At 41.7% G+C, this 24,897-nt stretch overlaps 1 protein-coding gene across 1 annotated transcript; it reads left to right on the top strand.

The window, feature by feature from the left end:
* Nucleotides 1-16,313: 16,313 nt before the first annotated feature.
* On the top strand, nucleotides 16,314-17,237 carry LOC102258307 (olfactory receptor 7A5-like). Its single transcript, XM_014531269.1, has one exon. It carries the CDS (start codon nucleotides 16,314-16,316, stop codon nucleotides 17,235-17,237), a length of 924 nt encoding a protein of 307 aa, XP_014386755.1.
* Nucleotides 17,238-24,897: the final 7,660 nt, after the last annotated feature.

Consider the following 24,897-nt stretch of genomic DNA (forward strand, 5'->3'; position numbering starts at 1 on the left):
ACCTGAAGTGTTTTATGTGCCTTTTTTGAACTATTTTCCTGTTTCTGATGAAAAACTTTCAATGTGCTCCCTAAAATGTGCCTCCTTCTAGTGCTCTAAGCTAATATCTCCCCTTTTCTAAACTTTTTCAAATTCACCAAAGGGAGTGAACAATCTCAATATCAGACAATAATCTCCTTTATACTCAGGAATATCTTCAATCTTTATTACCAAAGGATGGATCACACAGGAGTTGAAATCCTGCCCAGTCACGTGAATATGCATCACAAAATTTCCTGCAAAAACATTCATGTCTTTCCACCCAGCCCTGACTACCTGGAAGGGAGCCTCAGTGGAGGCACTTCTATACAGTTATCTGAAATGCATTTGAATAACAGAATGATTGTGAGTGCTGTCCTCAAATATCAGTACAAATGCCAAAAGTAAGAAGTAGCAGATTACTATCATTTCCCTCAGTTCTGTTGACTTTGATTATAGGATCAATTCATTATTGCTATATATCAAGGCATCATAAAGGCAAATGGTTTACTATAATTACTTTATTTTCTAGTGGGTTTGTATACTGGGGTGGGCGTTCTATTCTCTGCTGGTCTCTTCATGATTCTGTAGTAAGTTACCCCAACTGGGCTTTCTAATGTATTAGGGGCTCAGCTATGGTGACTGACTAGGGAGAACTTGGCTGGAATAAATGAGCTCTGTCCACCTGTCCTGTCCTTCTCTGGAAGGCCCCCTGGATTTGTTCACATGGCTGAGCCAGGGTTCTGAGCAAGAGCAGTGGAAATACACCCAGGCCTGGTAAAGCGCACTGTCACTTCCACAATATTTTATTGGACAAAACAACTAAAATATCCTAATTCCAGCCAAGATTCAAAGATGGAAAAGAAGACTACAGCTCTGGCAGGGATGAGCTCATGGTCACATTGGCCAAGATATAGAAACAAACAAAGAATTGGGGCCATATCTGCAAATAGACAATCATTTTTAAAAAAATTTTTTTAATTGAGTAAAGTTTTATTTCTGCATCCACCCTCAACACCTCAATGATCTTAGGGAAGAAAGGGAGAGTACAAATATGTTTAATGAGCAGATGTGGAAATTCTACACTAGAAGATCAGGCCCTTACAAACATAAACATCACCCCTCTGCAGCTTCCTCCCACTTACCATTTCTAAGCTTAAAAAGTAAAACTTTTTCCTTCCAGATATCTAGAGTACATGGACTTAGCTCATTGGTTAACAGAGCTAGAGAGCTGTTGCTTTCCTGATACTATCCTTTTTGACATCCTCATGTAGACATTGCTTCTCTTTTTATTGATCTGCTCTTAACATATTTGTAATGACTTCCAATCTGACACTTGTATTTGTTGGGGGTGAGGTCCTGATGGAAGGAGTTGGCATTTGAAACGCACATACAACAGAGAAATAAGTATTTGAGAGAATAGAGTTGTTGACATTATGCTGAGTTAAAGAAGCCAGTCACAAAAGGACAAATACTGCATGATTTCACTTATATGACATATCTGAAGTAATTAAATTCATAGAAACAGAAAGTTTAATGGGTGTAGAGTTTAAGTTTTGCAAGATGAATTAGTTTTGGTGGTTGGTTGCACAATAATGTGAATGCACTGAACAGTACTGAACTGCACACTTTAAAATTGTTACAATGGTAAATTTTATGTGTTTTTTACCACTTAAAATTTTTCAAAAAAAAGAAAAGAATTTTGACAGGTGCTACAACATGGATGACCCTTAAGGATATTATGCCGAGTGAAATAAACTAGTCATAAAAAGACAAAAACTGTATGACTCCAGTTTTTTAAGGTCCCAACAGAAATCAAACTCAGAGACCGAAGGTATAGTGGTGGGTGCCTCTGGCTAGGGGAGGTGGAAGAGGAATGAATGTTTAATGGGGACCGAGTTCCAGTTTGTGAAGATGAGAAAGTCTGGAGCTGAATGGTGGTGATAGTTGCATGGAAATGTACTTAATGTCACTGAACTGTCCACTTAAATAATGGTTAAGGTGGTAAGTTTTATGTTACATTTATTTCACCACATTAAAAAAAATCCCGGGCAGGAGGCTAAGAGTGGCCACACATAGCATTCTTTTCCTTTGTGCTCAGACAGTAGCTAGGTGAGAAAAAAACCTCTGATTATTTAAACCCCTGAGCTTTGGGGTTTGTTTGTTATTAGAGCAGAACTGAGCCTGCCCTGACTCAGATGTATCAGCTGACATCCATGTCATCTCCCGTGTATGCTGATACCCTTAGCCATGAAACTCAGTGCTGGGACGATGGTGAGATATTTGGCACTTGCCTCAGAAGCAAAATTTAAGGGGGTACCAAAACCTCAATAGTCAAAAGATGACTATTATTTGAATGCAGTCTTTGAAAAATCAAAATTAATGCAAAACATTCACGATGATTTAAATAGCAAAATGTTAAATTAAGACAGGATCTGTCACAGCAATGTGCTGAGACATTTTAGAACAGGGACCAAGGGAACAATTAATCTTTGTGCCTCATTCGTCTCCCTGTAGTCCCTGCTCTGATGAACACTCAGGATGCTCTGCCTGGGGCTTTCTGTGGCCCGTGTGTCTGCAGATCAGAATTGATAAGGAGTTAGCATCCCTGGAAATGACTGTCCATCACTTTTGTTGGATCAGTACCCCAACTCTCTCACTCCTCAAGGGTGTGTCCTATACACTCTCAGAGGTCCCTGGAGGGACTGAGCCCTAGGTGCTCACTACAGAAATTGTTCATTCAAACTCTATTTGCTGCCTACACCACCCTGTCTCACATCCCTTATTCTCTACTCATGCTTTCTAAGATCCACATCTAAAAATGTGCCTGCAGTCAATCCTTATCTCAGGCTCTCCAGTGCAGGGAAGCCAGCCCAAGGCAGACATCTATTACAATTTTATTTCAACCGGGCAAACACTATAACTCCTGATTTACTTCTGAATCTCTGGCCAAATCTGTTGTGTTAGTGATTTACTACTGGGCAACAAATTGCCCCAAATGTAAGGCCTAAAATAACACCAAATAGTGATGATCTCAAAGTTTTTGTGGGTCATGAATGAGGTATGACTTCTCTGGGTTCTTTGCTTCAGAGTCTCTAATGGGCCACAGTGTCAGCTGAGGGCATGATGAAGGAAGGGTCCATTCCCAAGGTGTTGTTGGCAGGACTCAGTTCCTCGCTGGCTGATCAGTAGGCAGCTCTCAGCTCCTCACCACATGGGTCTCTCCACAGGGCAGCTCACAATGTGGCAGCTGGTTTCACCTCAGCAAGAGACAAAAGGACAAGGAGAGGATGAGAGAGAGAGAGAGAGAGAGAGAGAGAGAGAGAGAGAGAGAACATGTGCCATGGGAGCAAGATGGAAAACTCAATCTTCTATAAACAAATCTTGAAAATGACATTTCACCACCGTGGTCTTACTCTCCTGTTAGAAGTGAGTCATGAGGCCTTGCCTGCACTCAAGAAGAGGGCATTACACATGGATACCAGGAGGCAGGGATCATGAGGGCTGTCTTGCAGTCTGTCTTCTGATTTCCCCCTTCTTAGTGTATGGTACCAACAACAGCTCAGTTGTTCAGGCCCCAGATATGGGTGTCATCCTGTCCATAAGGCATTTTAACTTTGCTCCAAATAGCCCTTCTGATATCCTCTCCTTCCTTCATGCTGTCTTGGCCTTTCTTCTCTTCTTGGAAGCTCAGTCCCACCTCAGAACATTTGCACCTTCTGTTCACTCTGCCTGGAACTCTCTCACCCCAGACATCTGCATGGCTCCTCCTTCAGGGTGTTTCACAGGCAGCTGTCCAGGTGTCAGCTGGGACGACAATCTCCTCTGAAGGCTGGATCAGATAAGCACCCACTTCTTTCCAGCTCTAGCTTTAACATGATCTCTTTCAACATGCATTCTTCATTCTTTATTTAATCCTGTGCAGTACGCAGTTAACTTAGAGGGCTTGGGGTGCTTCAATCCTGCACCTTCCAAAGGAAGGCCTGTCTGCCTGATGCCCTTGCCTTGCTCCTGGGAGGTCATCTTTAAGGACCAGGAGTGTCCTGCCTGATACAAGTTTTTGTATGCTTTAGACCTTAGACCATGCCAGAGAATAATGCTCACAATGTGACTCATGGTGGAGGCCTTGGGCCACCATGCACTATTAGCTTGTCCTCTGAATAGGCTGAGGTCAGCCACATGAGTGGTCAGCCAGGCCCATGTGAACAACTCCCGGTAAAAACTCTGGACATCAAGGCTCAGGTGAGTTTCCCTGGTTGGAAATACATCATTGTTGTCACACATCATTGCTGGGAGAGTTGACAGCTGGGATTGCACTGGGAGAAGAAACCTGGAAGCTGATGTCTAGTATCCTCTGAGTCTCACCCATGTGCCTTTTTCTTTGCTGATTTTAATCTGTATCCTTCCCTGTAATTAATTGTGACCAGGAGTATAGCACCTTTTCTAGGTTATGAGTCTGAGTGAATCATTCACCCCAAACCCAAGCCGTCATTCACCCAGCCCTCCTCTTTTGAGATATTCATCGCCTTTTTCACAGAATGTATATTCTTACTCATTTGCTATTTCCTGTCTCTCTCCCTGGACAGAATGGAAAGCTGGAACCTTGTCAACAACTCTCATGGGAGCAGAAGACCTGAGTGGCCAGGGGTCAGGTCCTAAGTTGTGCCAATGTCTGGTGGTGTGGCCCTGGGTGAGCAACCTCACCTGTCTGTGCTCCAGTCTCCCTATCTGTAAAACAGGAACAGGAACATGAGATCCTCTTTCATAGACCACCGGGAGAGGGATGGACTGATTTATTAAGGCCCAGAAAGGCCTCTATAGGTACTAGCTTCTAAATGCTGATTGCTCCCCAGTATGAACAGCTCAGTTCAGGATAAAGAAATTCAGATGACCCCTCTGAGGCCTTTGATATGGAGAGCCAGGAGGCAACCAGAGATGCCCAGATGATGGACAGCAGGACAGGAGAATTGCCAGGAAGGGCTGGAAATCCGCCCTGTGGCTTTTTCTCACATAGGCCTGACAAGGCTATTTGGAACTCTCCTGGGAGCCAGGCCCCTGGTCACCACAGCGGAGTATATCCTGGGGAGTGGCAGAGGTCAGTAGGAAGGAGAGGGTGAGCAAAACCAAATTCTACAATCTGGGCTCCTAGGAAGAAATGTGTGGGAAGAACTGCGAAGTGGAGGGTCAGAGCAGCCGCTGGGCTTTTGGACACAGTCTTACACATCCTTATGGGGAATGTCCCCCTCCCCACCCCTGTTTCTAGTCTCTTTACCATAGGCTTTCGTGGGTGCTCATGCCATATATTTTCAGGACACAGGAATCAGAAGCACATGGTCTGAGTCTCCAGGAAGCAGTACTTCTGGAAACAAGACTAAAAGGAAGAGAACAGAGCCAGAGCGGGAGTACTGGGATGTGGACTTGAGAGGCAACGGGAGGAGATGCCTGGCTCTGAGCAGGCTCCGCGCCCCACGATACCCACACTACCAGAGCTCACACATCAGGGCCAGGCCTTGGCTGGGAAGGAGCTGCTGTGGATCATATGCAATCTGGGCAGCTCCCTCTGCCTCTCTGAGCCTCAGTGTCCTTCCTAGTGACACAGGTGCTCAGGTAAAATACTACAGTCATGTGTTTCTCCCTCTATCTCTGTCCCTTGTGAGCCACTCCCCTATCCCCCACCCCAATACCAACTTTAGCAAACTCTGAGGGCTCTGCTTTCAAAATCCATCCAGAATCCACCCACTTTTCACCTCCTCCATAGCCTCACCCTTGAACAGCCCCATTATTTCCCACTTGGAACAATGCAGACACCTCTGCCCTGGTGTTTCAGCTCCCAGTCCGCACCCCTTACAGGCTGTTTTCCCAACAGTGGCCTGAGGGCAACCTCAACTCAAAAACCCTTGGTGACTCCAACCTCACTCAATACCAAAGTCGAAGACCTCCTTGTGACCCACAAGTCTCTACATGTCCTGCCCTGTCCCTCCCTGCCATTATCTCCTCCCATTGTCCCCTCGCTATTTCCTCCAGCCCCACTGATTTCCTACTGATCCTGTCTTTCTTGCTTATGCTGAGTGGTGGATATACACAAGCATCTGAGATTGTGTGTGTGTGTGTGTGTGTGTGTGTGTGTGTGTGCGCGCCTTTGTTTAATTGTTCCTCATAATTCATAGATTCCGTATTTGAGAACTCACCTACTTGCACAGTGAAGTTGGAGAAGTGCTGGTCTAGACTAGGTGTTCTCACCTTTGAAAGTTCACAATTGAGGCAGGATAATTACGTGTGTTGGGTACTGTCAGTGTTAGGCAGCATCCACTAGACATTGCCAGATAGCCCCTGAGGCACAGTCATCTCTGGTTGAGAACCACTGCCCCACAGTGAAAACCAGAAGCATCCAAACAGAATTGCAATCAAAACCCCATCTCTTATCAGTTTGTGCTTTGAGCAGATCAGTAAACTCCTTCAAGCCCCATTTCTGCAATGGGAAGGAAGTTCATAATGATACTACCTCATAGAATGGATTTTTCTAAAAATTAGATCATACAATTCTTACAAAATGATATGCTCAGTCATGTGTCATAACAATATCTAAATGTATCTATATCTATAAAGATATTTTATGAAGTACCAAATTTTATTTCTTAACTTGTGATATAAGTATAACATCCCTAACTTTTGACAAATATGTCAGGAAGCCAAAGAGTATGGTTCCCAGGATTGCACCTCTAAGGAACACAGTTCTGCCTTGTTGAAGAGGAGAATGGCAATTTTCCAGAGATATCTGGTCTATGTCCCCAAAATCAGACTTTGAAGAAAACATGAAGTCAGGGATGGGATAAGGTTAGACCTCTGGAAAACATGGAGCCATCCATACACACTAAGTACACTTGACTTCTATCCTGATCTCTTGGGATGAGAGAATCATTAGGAAAAATTTCCTTTCTGCTTATTCCAGGTGGCCCAGAGGGAAATCATCTGCTTAGTAGTTGGAATGACATGATGGAAATGTGCCTTATGATCAGATATAGAGAGAGCTGTAAATATCTCTCCTGTGGACTCCCTAAGCTTGTACAACATTGGTAGACAGGACATGGCTGCTGCTTTTGATTCCTAAGTCTGGCTCAGGAATTGATGCTTCACATCTTCCTGCTGTCTCATGTGAGGACAGAGGTTCAGTCTCATCATCAACCATCCAGGGAGCAATTCAGACTTCCACACGGAGACCTACCTCTCAGAGACCCATCCAGGTGAGCCTGGGAGGCCAGTAGGTACATCAGGAAAGGGTCAGAGAGGATGGAACCTGAAAACTTTTACCTGAGTCACTGTGACTCTAATCAGCCTAGCCTAGAAATGAGATATCTCTGTTTGTACTCTAGATTAAGTAACTAATGTGTAATTAATTTAGTTAATGCATTAAGAAATATGTGTTTGTTTGAATCTGCACTATAAAGACCTTAGTTTACAATTAAGTGATGGGAATGGATGTCCAGCTGGATAACATTATAGAATGAGTGAGATACATAAAATGATTGCAGTAAAATGAGAACATATCTGAGTTTAGTTGTTCGAAGAGAAGAACATAGAGCATTAGGTGCGGATGACAGTTCAGTGGAGTGGGTGTTTGCATTAAATTTCAAAGATGGGGTGTGTTTGAGCATGTTTTGTATTTACTGAAAAGACCCTGACCAGTCAGGGAGATGGTACCTTGCAGAGCAGTTCGTGAGACATTAATTGCAGTATCTCCTCTCACGCGGGGTAGCCACTTGAAAAAATATTTAATAAGGCTAAGGAGGAATACTAAAAGTGTTACTTTGAGTTCTTTTATTCCTGGCAAGGTCGCATATATTCTTGAATTCGTTGCCCATTTACTTTCCCTGTTAAAACAATTGGCAGGAATTCCTACCCTATACTCAGCCTTTTCCCCCCCAGTGGTCATGCTCTTTCTACTTTTAATGAGAAATTCTGGCATGCACTCAAGGAATATAAATTGAGGACTGACTGACTTCTAGGCAAAGATACAGGGTACTGAGAAAAAAGTCATTATAATTATAAAGATGGAGAAATAGAGGTCACCCATTATTCCTTAAATCTTAATACACAGAGGCAGCACAGTCAGTTTACATTTTAAGCAGTGAGGACTTCATTGTACCAGCTAAGGAGGAAGATGGGGGAGGGCGATATCACCAAATATAGTTAAAATTTTACTTCCACTTCATATGTACTTTTAGCATGAAATACCCTAACCCAAGCGAAGTTAATGAGTGAAGAATCTTAAACTTAGTTCTGTCAAACAAGTTTTATTGAATGAATGTCTACATTAGAATCCTATAGTTGCTGTAAAGTATTCCCACACTAGTTGCTTAAAACAAACATATGCTCTTACCATCGGAATGTCAGAAGCTTGAAATGAGTCTCAGTAGCTGATATCAAGATGTGTGCAGGGCTGGGGTCCTTCTAGAGCAGGTGTGGATAATGTCCATCCTGCAGGCCTTATGAGGCTATCGAAATCATTGGGTCTGGCTCTGCCAAGGCATTAGGGATGAGTTAATTAAATGTTTGACCAAATATAGCAAGCTAATTATTAAGTTGATAATTTTGTATGGCCATGAAATGATGCTCTAAATATTCAAATGACCCTTGACAGAAAAAAGGTTCCTCACCCCTGTTTAGAGGCTCAGGGGAAGAGCTGTTTTTTTCTAATGACTTAGTGTTGCTGGCCACCTGCATCCCTTGGCACATGTTCCTTCTTCCATCTTCAAGCCAGCTGTGTAGCATTTTCAAAGTCTCTCTCAGACCAACTCCTTTGTCTCTTTATCATTTACAGAACCACTGTGGTTACCTTAGTCCCACCTGGATGAGCCAGACTCTTCCTCTATCTTGAAGTCAGCCCATTACGAAGCCTGGTCCATCTGCTACCCTAATCCTCCTCTTGCTATAAAATATATGGTATTCCTGTGCTTAGAGGTTGGAGAAACCAAAGAGAAATATGCCTGCAGGGCAGGTATGGGATTTATAAATACCCCCTCATCTCCAGTCTCCCTTCATGTGTAAACTTAGGCTGGGAGGGCATGGTTATGTTCATTTCTGACTGTTATTTGCTTGTAGCCCTAACTCTGGCTGGAGACTGATACTTCACACGTTCCTGCTGTCTTGCCTGTGAAGAGAACTTTAGTCTCTATCATCAACCATTCAGGGAGGGATTCAGATGTCCCCACAATGACTTTCCTCACATAGATCTTATCCGGGTGAGTCCAAAAACACAGCTGAACCTGCAAAAGACAGAGGGTCATAGAGAATGGAAGCTGGAACATTTACCTGTTGTCCCCTGAGAGCCCATTCGACTTAACCCAGAGGCAAGGGATTACTGTTTGTTTGCTTGATTAATTAATGTGTTTATTTCAATGCCTACATAAGAATTCACAGTGTGACTGCTACTCACATCTTTGATTGTCTTTCATACTCTTTATCATTAAATTGCTATCATGCCCGTCGGGCATGGCTCAGTGGTTGAGTGTTGAACTATAAACCAGGAGGTCACAGTTCATTTCCTGGTCAGGGCACATGCCCAGATTGTAGCGTCAATCCCCAGTAGGTGGCGTGCAGGAGGAAGAAGCCCATCAATGATTGTCTGTCATCATTGATGTTTCTATTTCTTTCTCCCTCTCCCTTCCTAAATATATTTCCTATAATTAACAAATATTTCATAGTGAGGGACTAAATGACAGTTCATAACTTGTGATGTAAGGTTGAAATGCCAAATTGTTTTGGCTAATGAGTCATGAAGGCCAGTGTGTAACACTCAAAGTTTATATCAAAGAAATTTAGTTAGTTCTCCCCCTTATTGAAAAAAAATAGCAATTTTGTGAAGACATCAGGGCCTGTGTCCTTAACACAAGTCAATATTTATAGATTTGAGTTTTCTAATCAACACTAGAAATACCTTAAATCAGGATTGGGATAAGGTGCTGGGAGGGTAGTCCTCTGAAAGCAAACAGATTTCATGAGGAAGAACTAGTAGATATTGGATTAACTTGACTTCTAAGCTGGTCTTTTGGGAACACAGAATCTCCAGAAAAATATTCCCTTCAGTCCAGACCCACAGGGAAATCGGGTGATTAGGAGTTGGAGTAACAAGACAGAAATGTATCTAATGAGCAGACATAGGGAGCTGTAAATATCACCTCCTCTCTAGTCTCTCAGCATGTGTGAGCTTGGACTGAATGAAACCTGGTTGCTGTTTTTGGAATCCTAAGTTTGTCTAGGAGACCTGTGCTTGCCTCCTTCCTGCTGTCTTGTTTAGACAGAGAGCTTCAGGCTCCATCATCAACCATCCAGGAGGTTGGACTTTCCTATGGAGACCTTCCCCTCAGAGTCCCCAATCAGGTGAGTCCAGAGGTTCAGTAGGTACTACGGGAAAGTGTCAGAGAGAGTCAAAGCCAAGCACATGTACCTGAGGTCTCTTGACAGCCATCAGCCTGTGTTTGTTTGTTTGCCTGATAAATAATTAATGATTAGTTAATGATGCTAAAAGGAGAAATGAGCATTGATCTCAGCAATAAACGGGCAATTGTTGACAATTAACTGATGGAAGCCCAATTGGAGGTGACAATGGGAGGCATAGAGTATTTCAAGTAAAAATAGAAGATATTCAATGAGTTTTGCAACTAAAGGAAGGAGGAATATACAGTGCTAGGTATGGAAGCATGTTCAGTAACGTGAGGGCAGCTCTTCTTTGTTTTTATCATGGGATCTATTCAACTATGTTTCCATATTGATGGGAAAAATTCAGATCCAATATATTTCTTGTAAATATTACCTTGCAACAAGAGTTCATAAAACATGCATTTCACAGTATATCCTTTCACTCTGGGTATTCAATTCACATGAAAACGAATTTATTTGATAAATAAAAGGAGGCATGCTAAATAGCTTAACTATGCAATTTCTCCATTACCTGTGACCTGAATATATTTGTGGTTTGTTATTCATTTGCTTTCTCTTTTGTAAATTGTCTGTACAAGTCTTGACATTTGTGTAGTGGGGTCAGAGTGTTTTTATTCCTGTTTTTCATTGCATTCCTTTAAACAAGGAATTGGAAGGTTTTTTTTCACTCACTTTGTTGTCATTGAGTACCTTCATGTATGTATATGTGGGGAATTGTGAGTGTCTATTGATATTGTGGGCTCAAATCTGTCACTCAGTCATATTGTATTCTCTCTGTTGCTTTTTTATTTTTCACTTTTCTTACTGAAAAAAAATTCAGCTGCTAATTTTATATTCTTCACTTGGGAATTCTTGCTATAAAACAAAAATTAAAAGTGAATGTTTTGAGTAGTGGGTACTAATATATCACCCTACACACACATTGCCAACTTGTTTCACATCTCTATTATTCCTTATTGTTCCTGTTGGTCTTTGTCATTAGCTCTATTTCCAAAATTTGCATCATCTTCTACCTTCCTCTGGAAGGCATTCTTTTTTATATTTGAGTACAGACTACCTTTACCTTCCATTAGCATACTTGAATTCATTTATTTTTATATAAGAAGAAATTATAACTTAGACAATGCTTTCTCCTGATTTTAAAAGCCCTCCCATAATATTCTTTTATTTCCAAGTCTGTGGAATTTTAATCTAGAATAGTGGACCATGTTGATATTATTAACTTATTATTATTTTCTGTCTTTATATAGATCAATTTGATTCTCACTGCATTTTGTTTCATACAATTGTTTTGTAACCACTACACTTAACCTATTATCATTCCTACTGATAATCTTTATTCCATACATTCTTAAGTTTTTTAAAAAATGTGTCTTCCTATGTTATGCACACATACACAGTCATATGCTTTTATACAAATGCATAAATAGCATCCTGTGCCCATCAGAAATTCTCTTCATGTGTTGTACAGTATTTTTTTTCCATGTGCCCACTCTTCCTTATTACTCAACAATACCTTATGGTCTACCCTCCAATCAACTAGTGTGATGCCAATTCATTATTACCATGTGCACATAATATTTTAAGAAGTGGCTGTGCTATTCACACTTTGAAAGTCTTCCATACTGGTATACTTTCTCAATACATTGCTATTATAACAATTATACAAAAATATTCTGACATTGTTACATTAAAACTCTGGTTCTCCACCAGAGGTAGTATTGTTTTCCAGGAGACATTGAGCAATGTCCAGAGACATTTTGTCTGTCACATGGGAGGTGTAGATAGAATCCAGTGATGCACAGGAGAGACCACACCACAGACAATGATCTGGTCCAGAATGTCAATGTGCAGAGATTGAGAAACCATGACTGAAAGAATATATGTACTTGTAATAGTGTCTTCAGATTGGTTTACCAAAGTTGTAACACGTTATAGTTCTGCTAGAAAAGAAAAAAGAGTACCCCTTTGCTACCTGTTTGAAAGTTCCAACCCCAGTCAATGTGACAACTTTTTAAGTTTTTGCCCAGGCTTACAGGTCTGCAAAAATTCGTTGTTTCCTGAACTTTTTCTAAGTTTGATCAGTTATATATTTGTTGTTCTTTTAAATTTGAATATTATTGTTATATGCTTTTATTGTTCCATTATTAGCATTTAAAATATTTTTAAAAATTATTATGGTGGGGTAGGTAGAAGAGAGTAAAAGGGAGATAAATGGTGATGGGAAGAGGCTTAAATTTGGGTCCTGAGCACACAATACAAAATGCAGATGATGTATTATAGAATTCTAAACCTGAAACCTATACACTTTTATTGATTGTCACCCCAATAAATTCAATAAAATTTTAAAAATAAAAAAGTATTATTTTTCAATTGGCTTGTTTTGGCCATAAAAATGTTTTACATTTTATTTAGTTAAATATGTCTGTCTTATTACTTTTGAGGCTCCTAACTTAATTATAATGGTTTGGCCCATCCATAAGCATTAATATGCAGTTTTCTCTATGTTCACCTAAAAAGGATTGGCTACTCTCACAGTGAGTAGGCAATCCCTTTGATTTTTTGTAACACGACTGGTATAGGGGATCAACTTCATTTTCTTCCAGGAAAATATTTATTCTTCCAGGTTTATTCAACAATTTAATCTTTTCAAAAATATTGAATTGCAACCTTACCTTGTGTTAATATATACTGAGCCCTAATTCCTGATTTACTCAACAAACAATAATGGAGCATCTGCTATTTTCCTCTATTTCTAGGAACATTATAGATTATCTTCTACTAGAGGCCTGGTGCACCGATTCGTGCACTGGTGGGGTCCCTCGGCCTGGCCTGTGCCCTCTTGCAATCTGGAACCCCTTGGAGGATGTCAGACTGCCAGTTTTGGCCTGATCCCCGCAGGCCAGGCCGAGGGACCCCACCAGTGCATGAATCTATGCACCGGGCCTCTAGATCTTTGGTTAATCTCTTCCCACTCTCCCCCCTTCCCCTTTCCCTCGGAGATTCACCAGTCTGTTCCATGTTTCCATACCTGTGCATTGAGCATTTGCCCCCTGGTGGTCAGTGCGCATCATAGCTACAGATCGAACGATCAAATGGTTGAAAGGTGGAATGGTTGTGTAGGCTTTTATATATATACATGTTTATGTCTTTGCCAATTAATTACTAATCTATATTGGTGTCACTAAATTATTGCTATTTTACACCTTGTTTCTGTTACTTTTTGATGCTAAGCTCAATTTTCTTTAATTGATTTCAGTTGCTTTAAAATCACTCTGTTTAGTCAGGTTTCATTCTCCCTGTCATTTCTTTAACTTCATAACTTCATATTTACTTAAATGTGTTCTTATTTAAATGCACATATATTCACAGACATTTGTGAAAATACAAAGGTGAACAAAGGTGAATTCTTGCTTGTTTGGATCTGGCACAATGAAGTCAGAGTACTATGTTTGCATGAGAAGGTGCTCAAGCTAAATTATATGAAGAAAGTTACTCAGTGTAGAAGGATGGCTCCTCAGGGTGTGTGCAGGATTTATTGATCATGTCCTGGGAGGCCTTTGCATGTTAGATGAAGACTGGAACCAGAATTAGATTGTGCCAATTGATTTGTCAAAAATGAGGTCAAAACCCAAACTCCAAGAAAAACAATGATGCCACATTAGAAAAGTAAGAAAGGGGCTTGTCTCATCTGCCATCAACTACATAAAAACCTACTGTAACTGCTCAAACAATGGGTCCATGCTGCCTGACACTACTTGAGCCAATTAAGCAGAGACAGGGTTGAATCATATATGAGCATTTATTCCAGGACTGCAGGTAGCATGGGAGAGCAGTAGGTCATCCACAACAATCTGCTAAGCACCCCACTATAGGCCAGCTGCTTATATTTGGTAAAAGTACAAAGATTACATGTGGAAGTAGCCAAAGGGTATGTCAAATGGGCAATTAACAGGTAAGCAGGCTGGAGATTTGCAAAGGCCTGCAGGTATGCAAATGGGCTGGGAATCTTCAAAGGGCTTAGTGATATGCAAGGGATGGGGTCTTCAAAGGGCTGATGGCTCTGGTTTTTGCAACAAAGTTGTTGATCTTTCCATGATAATAGGCAGCATCTCCAGGTGAGTTCTCAGGTCCCCTGTGAGCAACTGCCAGCCAGGTTACAGAACAAAACACTCAAGGTTAACAGTTCATGATTAACATTTCTTACAATTCTAGCTGGTCCCTCAACATTCTATTTCTGCCCCTATCACTACTGGTCAAATAAGTAGAGAAGAGGCACAGGAAAAACCAGTCTTCTGCTTGATGTTAAAAGTATTTAACCTGTGTTGTTTTTGGACATTTCCTTTTGTGAGTTATTGGTTTATTTTTTGGTAATTTTTCCTTTGTGTTAGTCAACCTGTAAGTTGTTTCACACCATGTGTTTATAACTACCTCTGTCTTTTGGAGAAATTTATTTTTTCTCCTGATTATTTTTGCTTGGCCTCAAGGGGGTATTATTAGGGTTGGAAAGCTGCTAGAATCCAAAGAAGATTTTGCTTCCTCCTTATCTCTCAGGGACAAGCTGAGCTCATTAGATCTCTTTTCTTCCTCATGTGCATTTTATTCCTGTCTCTCCCACTATGTTTATGTAACCTATTGTTTATGTTCCTTTAAATACAAGGCAGATAATGGACATAGCCATATGAAACCTCAAGCGTATTTGTCCATGGGAGGCTTATGATAAGAATATCTAGGTACTATTTCTAAATTCTTTTTGAAAAATATACTTGATCTGCACAACTTGACTTGTATTTACTCCTAGACTACTTAGTGTGGGATAGAGTGAGAAAGACTTGGAAATAACACAGATGAAAAGGCCATTGTGTGTGTGTGCCTCATAAACTGAGAGCAGTCCTCAGAACAGAGGTACCTGGACTCTATTCCAATGTGACTATAATAGCAAGGGCAGGTACTAAGAAGGATATCCTGTTTGATTAACTGGATGCTTTTGCAACCAGATTAAGAAAGTGCAACATTTACATAGTGTGCATTTACGTATTGTTCAACAGCAACATGCAGGCTACCTTGTTCTTACTATTCTCTGCCACCATCTCTCACCTTCTCTGCCTTGCTCATTCCCCTGGACTCACTGGGTCATTGTGAGCATTGGTTTTTCTAAAACAACCATCTTCTGACGGTCTTTGCGTTGGCTGTTCCTTTTTGTCTACCAAGAACTTTCCCCTTAGTTTCCAGCTTATTTTTCTTTGAGGTGTCTTGGCTAAACTCTATAAAAAAACACACACACCCTCTACCCACTCTCTCCATTTAATGTGATTTTCTCTTCTTTATAGCATCTGTACCATTGGATATGTTATATTATCATTTTTATTTGATTAAATTCTGTCTTCATCATTAATTTGTAGAGACTTTTATTTAAAGCATTCCCATACTCTGAACAGTGACATGAACATAGTCTATAGTCAACATACAGGGTGTCCCCAAAAACGTATACACACTGTACAAGCTGATAGGTCAATTTTGAAAATAAAATGCATTTTAATAAGCACTGCCTTTATAATTATTCAAAGTGTGGGTTACATTTTTGGGACACTCTATATATACCTCAAATGAATGAAAGATATCCTCAATAAAACAGCAATATATATTATGTTTGAAGAATTGATTGGTGGTAATAAAGGAAAGTCTAATGAGAAATGGCAACAAGGATGACTTAATGGGAACCAGATCATACACCAAATATGGAACTTATTTTCCTGATTCTAAAATGTAAATGTGTCATTTATTCTCTGTTACTAATGCTGGCTAATGTGAAAATTTGTTTTTCACTTTTTCTATTTTCTAATAGTCACCTCTGACACATGGAACCAGGCAATGATACACAAATTTCAGAATTCCTTCTTCTGGGACTTTCACAGGCACTGGAACTACAGTCCCTCATATTTGGGCTTTTCCTCTCCATGTACCTGATCACTGTGTTTGGCAACCTGCTCATCATCCTGGCGGTCAGCTCAGACTCCAACCTCCACATGCCCATGTACTTCTTCCTCTCCAACTTGTCCTTGGTAGACATCTGTTTCACCTCCACCACCGTCCCAAAGATGCTGGTGAACATCCAGACACAGAGCAGAGTTATAACCTACGATGGTTGTATTACTCAGATGTATTTTTATACACTTTTTGTAGTGTTGGACAACTTTATCCTGACTGTGATGGCCTATGACCGGTTTGTGGCCATCTGCCACCCGCTACACTACATGGTCATCATGAACCCCTGGCTTTGTAGAATGCTGGTCCTGGTGTCCTGGATCATGAGTTTCCTAAATTCCTTGCTACATAGCTTAATGGTGTTGCAACTGTCCTTCTGTGCAGACTTAGAAATCCCCCACTTTTTCTGTGAACTCAATCAGGTGGTTCAACTTGCCTGTTCTGACACCTTTCTTAACAACTTTATGATATATTTTTTAATTGTGCTACTTGGTGGTGGTCCCTTTGCTGGGATCCTTTACTCTTACTCTAAGATAGTCTCCTGTATATGTGCAATCCCTTCAGCTCAGGGGAAGTATAAAGCATTTTCTACCTGTGCGTCTCACCTCTCAGTTGTCTCCTTATTTTATGTTACGAGCCTAGGAGTGTATCTCACCTCTGCTGCTACCCAAAATGCACACTCAAGTGCAATAGCCTCAGTGATGTACACTGTGGTCACACCCATGCTGAACCCCTTCATCTACAGTCTGAGGAACAATGACATAAAGAGGGTCCTGGTAAGATTCCTTGGCAGGTAAGCTTTTCAAGGGCCAAGTGTACTAGGCTGAAGAAGTGCCCATGACTGAAGGGTTCAAAGCGTCAGAGCCCTATTATTTTCTGAGACAAATTAATCCAATATTTTGACCATACATAATTGGAAATTCTCATCTCATGGGTTAACATGAATTCCTTTAGCATAATTTATTCTCTTATGGTATCCTACCATTCAAAGTAATATTTCTATTGTTTCCTTGAAAGAATAGTCATGAGTTATACTCTCCTATGGACATAAGTACATTTGGATACTTAAGGATATTTACATAATTTTCTGTAGGAAAATTGGAGACCACAGTTTTCATGGTGCACATCTCATCATTAAAGTGTGGATAGGATGTCTATGTGTCTGTGTTCTTATTCACTGGGTGAAAAATTACCTGGAGAGTTTTGTGTGCTTTTTCTGAACTATTTTTCTGCTTCTGCTGAAAACCTTCCAATGTATTCCTTACAAATGTGCTTCTTTCTAGTGCTCTGAGTTAAATATCTCCCCCTTTCTAAACCTTTCCAAATCCACCAAAGGGCCAGTGAGTGAACAATCTCCATATCATACAATATATGTCTGAATGAAGCTTATCTCACACATATTTTCTCCACAAGTCACATCACAGCCTCCCTCATTTAGAAACATTATAAGTGGGTACCAATTTCAACAGTGAAATCACCAACAGAAAGCACAAAACTGTAAAATGTGTGGCACTACATAGACTATGAAAACTACACATTATGGTATCAGAGCTGAAACAAGAAGGCAGCGTCTTGCCTTGTTGGACCTCAGATTAGAAGTGGCCAGTAAGCAATTCAGATTGTTCTCTTCTCTGTGCATGTCTGAGAATGACCACTGAATTCTCACTAGTATTGATTTTGGGTTACAAATAAATGTTTGCAAGTAGGTGAGTTCTCAAATGTTGAATCTGTGAATAACGAAGAATGACAGAACAAATGCGCGCACACACACATAAACATACAGAATCTCAAGTGTGTGTGTGTGTGTGTGTGTGTGTGTGTGTGTGTGTGTGTGTTTGTGTCCATGATTCAACATAAGCCAACAATGACAGAAATAGTAGGAAGTCAGTGGGGCTGGAGGAAATAGTGACGGGAAAGTGGGAGGAGATGATGGCAGGGAGAGACAGAGCAGGACATGTAGAGCTGTGTGGGTCACAAGCAGTTCTTAGACTTTTGTTTTTGAGTGTGGTGGGAGCAGAGGTTGTCCTCTGGCCACTGTTGGGATGGGAGCAGAGGTTGTCCTCTGGCCACTGTTGGGGGAACAGCCTGTGTGTATGTGTGTGTGTGTGTGTGTGTGTGTGAGGAGGGGGAGTGGAGTGGAGCTGAAAGGTCAGGAATGAAGTGACTGAACTGATCCCAGTAGAAGATAATGGGGCTGGTCCAGGGTAAGGCCATGGAGGAGGTGAAAAGTTGGTGGATTCTGGATGGATTTTGAAAGTAGAACCCTCAGGGTTTGCTGATACTGGAGTTTTGGGGGAAGTAGAGAGCAACAGAGATAGAGAGAGATACAGATGACTCTAGGGTTTTGACTTGAGCACCTGTGTCACTAGAAAAAACACTGAGGCCCACAGAGGCAGAGGGAGGTGCCCAGGTTACACATGGGTCCACAGCAGCTTCATACCCAGCCAAGGCCTGGCCCTGATGTTAGAGCTCTGGTGGTATGGATATCACAAGGGGCACAGCCTGCTCAAAACCAGGAACCTTCTCTCATTGCCTCCCAAGGCCACATCTCAGCACTTCCCCTCTGGCTCTGTTCTCTTCCTTTTAGTCTTGTTTCCAGAACTACTGCTCCCTGGAGACTCAGACCATGTGCTTCTGATTCCTTTGTCCTGAAAATATATGGCATGAGCACCCATGAAAGCCTTATGTGGAAGAGGCTGGAAGCAGCGGTGGGGATGGGCATATTCCTCCCTGGGGGGTGGGTAGGGCTGTGTCTAGAAGCCCAGAGCATCTCCAGGGCAACCAAGAGAGGAGAGGCATCCTCTTAGGCCAGGCCAGATGGGCGCTTCCCAGGGCCACCTTCCTTTGGGGCCCTCTGGTGCCCAGCCCCAGCCATGGCTCCAGCTGCTCGACCCTCCATCTCCCAGTTCTTCCCGCACATTTCCTCCTAGGAGTCATGATTGTAGCATTTGGTTTTCCTCAACCCCTCCTTCCTACACAGCTCTGCTACTCCCTGGGACCTCCTTCCCAGTGGCCACATGAGCCTGGCTACCCAGGGAGTCTCAAATAGCCCCAGCAGGCCCTGTGTGCGACCAGAGCCCTTCCTGGCACTTTTCCTGACCTCCTTTCCACCATCTGGGCATCTCTGTGTCCCTCCTGTCTCTCCATGTCAAAGGCCTTAGTGGGGTCGTCTTAACTCATTTGTCCTTCCAGTGAGCACTGACACCTGCTCTAGTTACTGCTTTTCTAGGTTATGTGTCTAGACAGAGACCAATACTTGGAAGCAAGTGCTTTTAGAGGCCTTTCTGGGCCTTAATAAATCAGCCCATCCATCTCCCAATGGTTGATGAAGGAGGAACTTATCTTCCTCTTCCTGTGTCTGTTACAAGATAGGGAGATTGGAGCAAAGAACCCAGAGAAGCCATACCTCATTCCTGACAAACAAAAACTGTGAGATCATAACTATTTGCTGTTATTTTAGGTCCTTATGTTTGGGGCAATTTTTTGCACAGCAATAAATCACTAACACAACATATTTGGCCAGAGATTAAGAAGTGAATCAGGAATTATAGTGTTTGCCCTGTTGAAATAAAATTGTAATAGATATCTATCTTGGGCTGGTTTCCCTGAACTGCAGAGTCTGAGATAAGGATTGAGTGTGGGTACATCATTAGCAGTGGATCTTACAAAGCATGAGTAGAGAAGAAGGGACATGAGATAGGGAGGTGTAGGCAGCAAATCATGAGAGTTTGAATGAACAATTTCTGCAGTGTGCATGGGGAGCAGTCCTTCCAGGGATCTTTGAGAGAGTATAGAACATTCCCTTGAGGAGTGAGGGAGCTGGGGTATTGATTCACCAAAAGTGTTGGAGGGTCATTCCCAGGGATGCAAACTCCTTATCAATTCATCAGAGCAGGGACTACAGGGAGACGAATGAGGCACAAAGATTAATTGTTCCCTTGGCCCCTGTTCTAAAATGTCTCGGCACATTGCTGTGACAGATCCTGTCTTAATTTAACATTTTGCTATTTAAATCATCATGAATGTTTTGCATTAATTTTGATTTTTTAAAACACTTCATTTAAATAATAGTCATCTTGACTACTTGAGTTCCTTGGTGTCCCTTAAAGTTTGTTTCACTTCTCACCATTCTCCCAGCCCTGGGGATCATGGATGAGAGCATCAGTACACATGGGAGAGGACTCGGGTGTCAGCTGCCACATTTGAATCAGGGTGGGCTCAGTTCTGCTCTAGTAACAAGCAAAGCTCAAATTTCCAATGCATCAGAGATTTTCCTTCTCACCTGGCTACTGTCTGGACACAAAGGAAAAGAAAACAGTGTGTGGCCACTTAGGTCTCCTGCCCTGGATTTTTTTCTTTTTCGGTTTTATAAATACATTCTTATTGATTTCAGAGAGGAATGGAGAGGGGACAAAGATAGAAATATCAATGATGAGAATCATTGATATGATGCGACCTGCATGCCCCCTATTGGGGATGGAACCTGCAACCCTGGCATGTGCCCTTGACTGGAGTTGAACCCATAACTCTTCAGTCCACAGGCTGATGCTCTATCCACTGAGCCAAACCAACTAGGGCTGGATTTTTTTCTAATGTGGTAAAATACAGGTAACATAAAAGTGACCATCTAATCGTTATTTAAGTTGACAGTTCAGTGCATTAAGTACATTCACAGGCAACCATTACCACCATTCATCTCCAGACTTTCTTAACTTCACAAACTGGAACTTGGTCCCCATTAAACATTCATTCCTCCTCCTCCTCCCCCAGCCCAAGGTGCACACCATTCTACTTCCTGTCTCTATGAGTTTGACTCCTCTAGGGACTTCATAAAAGTGGAGTCACACAGTATTTGTCCTTCTATGACTGGTTTCTTTCACCAGCATGATGTTCTTAAGGGACATCCATGTGGTAGCATGTGTCAGAATATGGTTCCTTTTACTAAAAATTTTTAAGTGGTAAAAAACACATAACAAAATTTATCATTTTAACCATTTTTAAGTGTGCAGTTCAGTAGGGTTAAGTACCTTCACATTGTTGTGCAACCAACCTCCAGAATCTTTATCTTGAAAAACTGAAACTCTACACCCACTAAACACTAACTCCCCATTTCCCCTCTGCCCAAGCCTGACGACAACCATTTTATTTTTTGTTTTTATGGATTTAACTCCTTAAGATATGTCATATAAGTGAAATCATGCAGTATTTGTCTTTTTTTTTGACTGGCTTCTCTCACTGATCATAATGATAGCAACTCTCCTTCCTCTTTCAAAATCCTATTTCTCTGTTGTATGTGCATTTCAAATGTCACCTCCTTCCATCAGGAGCTCCACCCGCAAGCAGTACAAGTATTGGTTTGAATGATGAATATGTTAAGAGCAGATCAATAAAAAGAAAACCGCTGTCTACATGAGGATGCAAAAAAAAAAAGATGGTTATCAATAAAGCAACAGCTTTCTGTTTCTGTTAATCAATGAGCTAAGTCCTTAGAGTCAAGATATCTGGAAAGAAAAAGTTTTACTTTTTAAACCTAGAAATGATAAGCTGGAGACAAGCGGTAGAGGGTGATGTTTATATTTGGAGGGGCCTGACCCTCTAGAGTAGAATTTCCACATCTGCTCATTAAACATATTTGTACTCTCATTCTCTTCTCTAAGATCATTCAGCCATTGAGGGTCAATGTAGAAATAAAACTTTATTGAGTTAAAATTTACACAATTGGTAGTCTGTTTGCAGCGATGTTTCCCATTCTTTGTTTCCATGTCTTCCTCAATGTGACTGTAAGCTCCTCCCATCCAGAGTTGAAGTCTTCTTCTCCACCTTTGAAACTGGGCTGGACTTAGGATTTTCTTTTTTTAGTTGTTTTGGTCAAATTAATGGTGGAAGTGATAGTGCGCTTTCCCAGGACTTGGTGCATTTCTACTGCTCTCACTCGGAACCCTGGCTGAGCCATGTGAACAAATCCAGGGGCGGTCCAGAGAAGAAGAGGACATGGGGACAGAGCTCATTTATTCCAGCCAAGCCCTCCCTAGATCAGTCACCATAGCTGAGTCCCTAATACATTAGAAAGCCCAGCCAAGGTCAGCAGAGACATCCCTGCTGACCCATAGCTGACCCATAGATGACCCATAGATGACTGCAGACTCATGAGGAGACCAGCAGGGATCAAAACACCTCCTCACTACACAAACCCATTGGAAAATAAAGGAATTGTATTAAACAATTTGCTTTTAAGATGGCTTACTATACGGCGATAGTGAATTGATCCTATAATCAAAGCAAACAGAACTGAGGGAAATGATAGTAATCTGCTACTTCTTACTTTTGGCATTTGTACTGATATTTGAGGACAGCACTCACAATCACTCTGTTATTCAAATGCATTTCAGATAACTGTATAGAAGTGCCTCCACTGAGTTCCCTTCCAGGTGGTCAGAACAGGGTAGAAGGACATGCATGTTTGTGCAGGAAAATTTGTGATTCTTATTCACATGACTTGGCAGAATTTTAACTCCTGTGTGATTCATCCTTTGATCATAAAGATAGTATATATTCTTGAGTATAAAGCAGATATACGTATTGTATGATATTGAGATTGTTCACTCACTGTCCCTTCAGTGGGTTTGAAAAAAAGTTTAGAAAAAGGTAGATATTTCATTTAAAGCACTAGAAGGAGGCACATTTGTAGGGATCACAAATTGAAAATTTTCAAACAGAAACAGGAAAATAACTCAGAAAAAAACAAACATAAAACAATTCATACTATTCGTCACTCAAATAAATAAGGATCCTTACAGATGAACCTCATATTTTATACTTTATTTTTTAATTGATGTTTTAAAGAGAAAGGAACGAAGAAAGAGAAAGAGAGAATGGGAAAGAGAGAGAGAAAAAAAAACATCAATGTGAAAGAAAGACATTGATTGATTGCCTCCAGTATGCACCATGCCTGGGGATGTAACCTGCAACCTAGATATATGCCCTACAGCATTTTTGGTGCACGGTTAGACACCCCAACCAAGGAAGCCACTGGGTAAAGACCATATTGCACAGTTTAGAATTGATGTCTAGCATTTTTGAATAGTAATAAATTATATGGCTATTTTTGTTTCCTTATATTTAAGGTCATCTCTAACTCTAACCATATAAGATCAGTCTGTTTATTAAAATATATATTTCCATGTAGATTCTTCTTGGACACATGTATTCGATAGTTGGTTTTTGACAGTGGATATGGTAGGCATGTGGTCACACAGCTGAACAAAAGAATGAAGAATATAAAACCAGGAGACCAGCTGTAAAACATACTAGCATGTTGAAGTCTACATCATCAAGAAGAGCAGTAAAGGTGGTGCTATAGAAACTAATGATGAGCATGTAAGTGAAATCTGTGGTTTCAGATTTTCCTCTACAATAAAATTATGCAAATGACCTAAGTATCCAATAGTAGTTTTTTCCATAGGAGTAATATAATTCATGACCATATTTTCAGGGAAACAATAGAAAAATTACTAGGAATTCTATATAATGAGAGGAATATGCTAATTAGCTGGGACACCCTCACGGGTAATGTCAGGCAGGAGCGGGTGGGCGTGGCTGCCAGCCCCATGAGGCTGGGCATGTGAGGCTTCGTCACATAAAATAAAAGGCATTCACATGTCTGAAGACGACTGTGTCAAGGAGGAAGGGCTCCAGTTTTGTTTTCTCACACCCAGTTAGGAGGACTCCCTGGGCGGTTCTCTCCTCCGAGCCCTGAGCAGGATGGGCGCTCTGCTCCGCCTGGGATCCCGGAGGGGAGGAGGAGTGAAGTACTTTCCCTCTGCGATCCCGCTCTCCCTGGGAGCCCGGAAATCCACCTCCCGGGGTGACTGTGCAGCAGCCAGGCCTGGCGAGCCACAGACAGGGCAACCTACCCAGAGGACACATGGCTGCCATAGTTGAAGTCATCCTCGATGGAGGAGCGGGGGTAGTGGGGATTGGAGTGGCCATGTCAGCAATGGAAACCCAGCTCCCCACCAAATGACTAGAGCTCACGAACCTCAATGGTCCTTGGTCACTTCCTGAGCAGCAGTCAGCCCCCACCGGGGATCAAACCCAAAACCTAAGTAGGTGCCCTGACAGAAGGGAACCCAAACCTTTGCTGTGGCAGAGGAGCTCCAACCCACAGCAGGGGCCAGGGCACGCCAGAGGGGTTTTGTTGAGGGACCCTGACAGGCAGCGTGCAGTACAGTGGGTTAGAACCTCCTCCTGATACAGCAAGGTTGCAGGTTGGATCCCTGGTCAGGGAACAGACAAGAAACAACCAAAGAGAGCATAATAAGTGGAATAGCACACTGATGTTTCTCTCGCTCCCTTCCTCTCTCTAAAATAATCAATCAATAAAAATTAAAATAAAAAGTAAACCCTCTGACCCTCACCAGTTTGGCTCAGTGGATAGAGCGTTGGCCTGTGGACTGA

The sequence above is a fragment of the Myotis brandtii genome, unplaced genomic scaffold (assembly GCF_000412655.1).
Source record: "Myotis brandtii unplaced genomic scaffold, ASM41265v1 scaffold799, whole genome shotgun sequence".
Lineage (NCBI taxonomy): Eukaryota > Metazoa > Chordata > Mammalia > Chiroptera > Vespertilionidae > Myotis > Myotis brandtii.